This window comes from Pseudorca crassidens, chromosome X (assembly GCF_039906515.1).
Source record: "Pseudorca crassidens isolate mPseCra1 chromosome X, mPseCra1.hap1, whole genome shotgun sequence".
In the NCBI taxonomy this organism is placed as follows: domain Eukaryota; kingdom Metazoa; phylum Chordata; class Mammalia; order Artiodactyla; family Delphinidae; genus Pseudorca; species Pseudorca crassidens.
The window spans coordinates 83,654,390-83,662,239 of record NC_090317.1 but is presented as its reverse complement, the minus strand read 5'-3'; the positions used below and the strand labels follow the sequence as shown (position 1 = coordinate 83,662,239).

The window sequence follows — 7,850 nt, the reverse complement described above, 5'->3', positions numbered from 1 at the left end:
AAAGGAATGTGGCAAACCAAAACCATTCATTACCTTGCTTGCAAAATGTACAGAGATCCGTACAATACTGTCCTCCAACAATGTATAACAGTAAAATTGTTGGAAATATGCCATCTTCAAACTCACTAGGTAATGGCAAACTTATCTCCAACTGGACTCCCACCAACAGTGGATGGGATCTCCCACTTTTCATCTGGATGACAACAAATATTTTTGAACTTCAACATGCTGTTCATCTGATGCATATAAAAGTGTATGTGATTTCAATTTCCATTTTTCTGATTCCTAGTGAGACATAAAGCCAAGATATATTTACTAAGCAACTACCACGTGCTAGATATTATTTTAAGTATCTGTGATACCTCAGTGAAAAAAAAAAAGGAAGGAAAATCAAATACTTATGGACCTTATATTCTGTCAAGGAGAAAAAATGTTATTAACTAAATAAACTATATAGCATGTTAGAAGATATGTGGATGGAAAGGATAGAGTAAGGTAATGGGGAGCAGATTAAGATAATGCAGGCTTACTGACCATATGATCTCCTATTTTGGAAATGTCTGTTCATAATTTTTGCTAAGTTCTCTATGGGCTGTTTGTTTTATTCTTATTGAAAATATTTTTATTTATTTCTTGTATTTTCACTATCCAAGTTAGTAGCCTAATCTTATTTTGTCCCACTTTGTATAGCATGATTTTTTCAAATTAGGGGATTCATATTTTAATATAATAATATTCATCAAAATTTCCATCAAAATCTGTCAATTTTTTAGTTTTAAAATAAATTTTCACCAATTCCATTGGAAAAACTACATTCTATTCAATTTTATTTTAAAATTTTATAAATGCTATTTCCTAAATTGAATATTAACTTTTTAATCATTTGGAATTTATTTTGTATGCAACGTATGATGAAGGGATTGGAGTGTATTTACTAGCATATGGAAAATAGATTAATACTGCACGGTTTATTGAATAAAATGTCTTTTCTCATTCATCTGAAATGTCACCTCTATTATGATTTCAGTTTCTTATATTCAAATCTCTTTCTAGGTCTCTCCTCTGTTTCACTGAAATATTTGATGTTCCTTTCTCCCTCCTTGTACCCCATTACAGACTATACTCCAGAGTCACCAGTGATCCTGTTAAAATATGAGACAAATCATGCTGTGCTTCTGCTGAAAATACACGAATGACTCCCCATCACACACAGTGTAAAAGTCAAATTCCATTCTAGGCCCTCTGAGTCTCCAAGCTATCAGCTTCTCCCAGATCCCCATCACTTCTCTGAACTCACTTCCTGAAATTCTCTACCTTGCTCACTCAGCTCCAAGCTATATGCTTCTCCCAGATCCACATCATCTCTCTGAACTCACTTTCTGATATTCTCTACCTTGCTCATTTGTTCACTCAGCTCCAGCCATGCTGGTATCCTCAGTGTTCCTTGAAATGCCAGGCCTACTTCTGCGTTGGGACCTCAGCACTTGCTGTCCCACTACTGGGAATGCTCCTTCCGCAGACAGACACAGGGCCACTTCTCTCATTGCCTTCAGGTCTTTACGCAATAACCAGGCTCTCTGTGAGGCCCTCTGTTCAGCCTCCTCCCTGGAATTTCAGCCACCCTGTTCTTTGCTTTATTTTTTCCTTCTTAACACTTATCACTTTGAAAATACTTTATATTTTACTTATTGTCTCTTGGCTACTGTCTGTCTCCCACACTAATATGAAAGTTCCATGAAGATAAGATTATTTATTTCTTTTGCTTATAACCATATCATAAGGACCTGTGTCTAGAACACTGCCTGGCAGAGAGACCACCTGAACTAAGTATTGGTGAGATGAAGATAGAGCAAATAAATTAAAAAGCAAATGGGGTTAAAGTAAGCCAAAGGGGGGCTAGGCAGTTTTCCCTGGGTCTAGCCCCAAAACTACCAATGCAAGTGCCTCCAGGAGACAACTGGGCATTTTATTAGAGCGAAGCAGGCCAACTGGGGGTGTGGCCCCATTGAGAGAGCATTCTGAGTCTAAAATGGCTGAGCCCTTCCTCAGAGCCAGCTGCTTGTATCATTGTTGGAATGTGGGCCCTAATCCTTGGTCTATTGTTTTTGTTTTTATTTTTTCAGGTAAGCCAGAAATGTGGATTTTTGAAATGTGAAATCCCCCAAATGTCTAAGTAGCTAATTTTAAAATGGAGAATGATAAAAACATGACGATCAAGCAAAATATGACAGCGGGCTGAAATTGGCCCATGAGTGGCCTGCAGGTGTTTGCTAGACTGAATTATGTGCTGTATGAAAGAAAACTTATCCCTGTTCTGGTGAGGTGGGCTTGCCTTGTATGATTCTCGAGGCAAACAGTTTCAGGCTGTGTTGGGTGGAGAGAATGAACTGGAATTACCAAATTCTTTCAACTCCTGGAAGCTCCCTGCCTCTCCCTCTCCCTGCTATGCCTGGAGTTAAGGAAACCTGGGCAGTGGGGAGTCACCAGAATTGTTTCTTTGAGGGTAGGGGTATATTTCAGTGAAGTGTGGAGTGGGAAAACCAGAGAGAGGGTTTTGAAGGAAACTTCCACAGCTGGACCAGGGAAAGGAAAGGAGGAGAGAAGGACAAAGACTCATGTGTTGGGACATTGTATCTCTGAGGGAATTTATTGGGGGTTACAACACCCTCTCCCCACCAACCACCTATGTGGTACCATACAGTCGAAGGACTTAGTTATACAAAGTCACAACTCCCCACCCAACTGCGCATGCCATCTATCTCACCTGGAAATAGAGCTGCACAAATTTCCATCACAGCTCCCCATGTGCATGAAGTGGGCAAGACAGGTCAGAAGGTACCTGTGAAAGGCCAGTAGCCACTGGCTTTGTCGGGATATAGCCAGAATGGGGCTTCTAGAGGCAGCAGACCTCCATCTGGTGAAGCACTGGGTGGAGCCACCTGTGGTTTCAACAACTGCTGAAAGAAGCATGGACAGTCAAGTATTCCCCACACCCGGGAGAGAAACATTAAGCTCAGTGCTCCGATGCCCCTCCTCTGTAAGGAGGCCAGGTATAATCCAGGAGGGGGAAGAACAGTGAGGAGAGTGCTGTACCTGGGTTTAGCAAGTTTCCATTTTTCTGGATAAAATGCTTTCCAAATGCAAGGTGGCACATCTCTTAAGTTCTGAGCACCCCACTGACCTGTTCCCCACAAGAATCGTTTATTCAGTGTAGGCGAAGGGAACCAAGACCTTCAGGTCTGAGATTTACTGCTCTTGGGTCCTCTGGAAAATACGAGGAAGCTGCCCACAGGCCCCTGCTTATGGAGTGCCATGTTAGTGTGTTTAGGCTGAGGGTTTGGGTTCTGCTCAGCAGGTGTGGCATGAACTCCCTGATATTATAAAAGGCTTTTAGGTATAAACTTGGCTCCTGCTTAACTCTTGAGACATTCCTGTCAAAATGTCCTAGGGAAGCTCCAATCCACCTGGTTTCTTTGACAGTTGCCACCTTCTTTGGGCACAGAGCTAGGGAGGGCAATTTGGATACTGCCAGAAGTCCTATTTTTCCTTGGGTCTTCCCATCTCTCATGGATCCTACTCCCCATATCTTGTTGTCTGTATTCTCACTCCCTCTGTCAGTCTTTCATCTTAGAATTCCTCTTTCCTCGATGTCCCTCCCCTTCTGGCCCCTCACTCATGCATAGAACTCCATTTGCGTATCCTTTTAGCCTCTCCCCAGATCTCTGCCAACTTCATCTTTCTCTCCCTTGCTCTGGATCTCTTCTAAACGTCCTTGTGTCCCTCTCTACTCAATTTATTCTGTCTGTTTTCCTCTAAGCCTCAAGATCTCACTCTCCCTCTGTTATTCTTCACCCCCTCCCAGTTGTGTGCCTCCCCCTCTTAGGTCATCCCACCCGCTAGGGAGCCTCTCCATTTTTGACCCCTCCCCACCTCCTGCTAAGCAGCCACCTCCCCTTCTCCCTTCCCCCACAGCTCATCTCTAGTTCCTTCTCCTCCCCCCTCCCTAGACCAGACCAGCTAAGTCCTATTCCATTTTTAGATGACTGATTATGATACTAGCTGAACTTTATTCACAGCCTGAATTTACAGCTGTTCCTTCCTTTCATGCCCTAGCCACCAAACACACCCAATCATTTCAACATGACAAATTCCTTACACACAGCATGTCATGGCCACATAAATTTGTATTTTTCAGGACAAAACAACAGTTATGCTGGCAAAGATGTCGGATTAACAGGGACCCTAAAACTTTCAATACACTGAAAAGTAACATTATTTTGCATGTCTACAAAGTACACATTTGTTTTCACAAATGTGGCAAAGTTTACCCTAACAGTTAGGACTTTTTCACCAAATCATAGACATAGATATGGAAATCATCATCAAACTTGATGAAATACACAGAGGGTTTGGCTTCCACTTGGTGAATGACCATGCCGATCCGTTTGGAGCCATCTTCTTTGGTATATTCCACATGTTTACCTATCAGGCCATCTACAACTCCTCCTGGCTCCCTCTCTGCTGGAGGAGACTCACCGGACTCTGGCATGATACGGAGGTCTCCTTCTTTATAATCATCTAGAAGCTGGTACATGTACAAGACAGGATCTTTCTCATAGGTAATATAAAACCAGGCTTTCATGATAGGTGCTTGGGCCAAGACCATTCCTCTCCATTCATCCTTAGAACCATGCTCACCCTCAAACATATGTTCCACAGCTTTACCAATTATGGTATTTGCAAGGTTTGCATCACTGACTTGAGATGATGCCACCCTGTCAGAAAGAATTTTAAGAGACAAAACTCTTTCATCTCTGTGAAGTTCCAGTCCATAGACACAGTCAATTCCATCATATTTCACCAGATAAAGAGAAGGATTTATAGGCACCTGATCCAGAACGGTTCCTTTCCACTGGGTGATGGGCTCATCGCCTTCCTTCCATCCGTGTGAAATCCTGCAGCCCACGATGTTCCTGCGGGGCTGGGACGAAGGTCTGCCTCTCTGTTTCTTTTGGGAGGCTTTTCTCTTTGTCATGTTTGCAGACCCAGTGGCCCGTCCTGCAACTGCCCTGGTTTGTTGCCCTTCGGCCTCCTGCGAGTTGGGGGTTTTCATGTCTGCAAGGAGGAGGAGAGAAGAGAAGAGAGGAACATTCAATATGCCATAAGGTGAAGTTCTCCCGACAGCGTCGTCTCCATGTACCCTGCGCCAGCGCCTAAAATTTCCCCATGAGCCTGGCAGCAATGCTGGAAATCCTGGCTGTGTGCCTGAAAGTGCTCTCCCTTCTAGGTTCCTTGAGGTTGCGGGAGAAGGCGGCAGCGGCAGTGGTGCTGCCTGGGGTTAGGAGCTCTGCAGGAGGGGGCGGGCTACCTCCTTGTTCAGAGACCCCAGCCTCCGTCACCCGCCACTGGTGCCCACTCTCAATCCCCTGCAAAACCCCTGTCCCTCCACCGCCCTGACCCGCATGCACTGTCCTCCTGCTCTGAGCACCCCAGTCTGCTACCCACACGCCCCCGTCCACCCCCACTCTCTTTCTTGGCCCCCAGCGCCCTCGCCTCTCCGTGCTCACCTTCAATGTCTTGCCTGATTCCTTACGCTATTCCCCTTTCCTACTGCCCATTGCACTCCCCCTTCCCACCCCGGCGCCCGCCTCCACCCCTTATCTCCTGCAGGAGTCCATCCCATCCCCCTTCTCCATCCCAGCGCCCACCAATGGCCTTGCCTTGCCTGGCGTCCACCGCCCCGGATCTCGGGCTTCACGTGTGCAAATCGGGCACCTCGCAGCTTCCTTTGCGGTGAGCCTGCGTCCAAGAAGGATCCGCAGGCTCCGGAGGAGCCGGGTGTTTGCAAGAGCTGGAAGGGGAGGATCCTTAGGCGACGAGCGTGTTTAGGAGGGCGGCGGAGCTGGCGAGTAGGATGGCGGCCGTGTCTTCAGCACTCTGCTCTCGGGCCCTCCGCCTCCCCCTTGGTGGTGGCAGCCCCTCTGCCACATGGGTCTCCCACCAGCCGCTACTGATGCAGTAGTCTCCTCCCTCTTTCCGTAGCGCAGCTTCCTGCCAGGAGAGAGGCCTCCCCTTCCTGCCAAACACTGCCTGCCCCACCGCAACTCTCAAGCCCACCAGTGCTTTGAGCATGGGTGGTGCTCCTCGTTTCCCGATCCCGCCCCCTTCCCAAATCTGGAGCAGCTGGGCCTACAATCCTCCACCCTTTTGCCCCCTCCTCTCTCCCCCCTCCCTTTCAGGGCCCTTTGGCTCCTGTGCTCACCTCCACCTCCACCCTGTCAGTGGCCCTGCTCCATCTGCTTTCCACCTCCCAGGAATGTGTTTCTTTCTTTTTCCCAGTGCCCTTATGTATTTATTCTTTATACATAAATATGCCTTTCCTGTCATTTACAGGAATTTGTGGTAGGAAGGGAGAAATGTGCTCAGTCTGCCATCTTGACCCAATCGCTGTGTAATCTTTCCTTACTGGTCATTACTGGACTTTACTTCTTAAGGATTTCCCCCCTTTTCTTCTTCTTTTACTTTTACTCTATTGCAAATGAATTCCTTCCACAATGTTAACACTGTGTAAATTTCGGAAAATTGATAGGAAGAAAACAATCAACTGCAATTCTAGCTCCCATTCCCTAGGGCTCCCAGCAATATATTAATACTCGTTATTTGTCTTGCCATTTTCTAGGCTCTTACAAAACTGGGATCATTTTGCATAGGCAAGTTAATGCCCTGATTTTTTCCATATAGAGTATGCATCTTCTAAGGATATTAAACATTTTGAAAACTATTATTTCTCTTATTCGTTAATCAAATATTTATTGAGTACCTACTACATATATGGCCTTTGGTCCATAAAACTCAGTTTTACAGGGACCACAATTTAACTTTTCTGCCATTATTGAACATTGGGATTATGTTTCCACAATAACTGGTAATTTGATCTACTTATCAGAAAAGATAGCTTCAGGAAAAAAATAAGTTTATAAGAAACAATTAGGTAAAATGATGGTTTTATAATTCGTTGCAGAAGTATTCTTTAAGGAAGGCTAGAATGACTTTACAAAATTGAGGAAAATTTTACACTGAATTTATTCTAATATCAACAGATCTATTAAAATGCAAAATGCAGCAAAATAATACAGAAGAAAAAGCAACTGAGCAAACCAAAACCCAGTGAACAACCTGAATGTTTAATAGTTACGTATAGTATCTGAATCAGATGATGGGTTAAATGTTAACAGAGCAGCTAAGATTAAAACAATAAAATAATTACTAAAAGGGAGAGAACATCAATAAAAAATTTTGATTCAATGATCAAAGTATAAAAATGTTAATATCGAGTGTGAAAAAAGAATTTCACATCTAGAGCTGATGCAAATAAAAGTTCATACAATTTTTTATGGATAGCAAATTACAGGTATGCTTTAGTTTGTGGGAGAGTTTATTTAGTTCTGGCTAACTTTTATCCCTAGGATTTTACCCTTGGAGTCCCAAGCAAAAGTGAAGGAGTTTTACCGGGGCTCTGGACTCCAATTTCTGTATCCTTAGCTTCAACAAGAAGTCATAACCTCTCCTGTTCTAAGCCTTTCAGCAGTTCCCTCTAAAGTGGTTACATTTCCTCAAGGGAAAAACATCCACCAAATTCACTGTCTTTTGGACCTGTTCTCTCATATATCTTGGCTTGGTAATTATTTCCTATCTTCTTAGTTCTCAGATACCTTTGAGTTTATTGTTTTAACTTCATCCAGCTTTGATTGTTTAATTAATGAGAAAGATTTTTGAACTGCTTAGTCTATCACTAAAATCCAAAACTCTATATTTATTAAAAAATATGTGTTCAACTATTTGTAATAGCT

General features: G+C 43.8%; 1 protein-coding gene across 2 annotated transcripts; it reads right to left on the bottom strand.

Moving 5' to 3' along the window:
• Positions 1 to 4,166: 4,166 nt before the first annotated feature.
• On the bottom strand, positions 4,167 to 6,169 carry LOC137216339 (spindlin-2). Of its 2 annotated transcripts, none has more exons than XM_067722287.1 (2): positions 5,721 to 6,169; positions 4,167 to 5,115 (listed from the first exon to the last, which is right to left on the bottom strand). In XM_067722287.1, the coding sequence occupies exon 2, from the start codon at positions 5,111 to 5,113 to the stop codon at positions 4,337 to 4,339; it is 777 nt and encodes a 258-aa protein (XP_067578388.1). In that variant the 5' UTR covers positions 5,114 to 5,115; positions 5,721 to 6,169; the 3' UTR covers positions 4,167 to 4,336. The 2 variants fall into 2 exon arrangements, with proteins under 2 accessions (XP_067578388.1, XP_067578389.1); XM_067722288.1 differs by lacking the exon at positions 5,721 to 6,169 and adding an exon at positions 5,568 to 5,678.
• Positions 6,170 to 7,850: the final 1,681 nt, after the last annotated feature.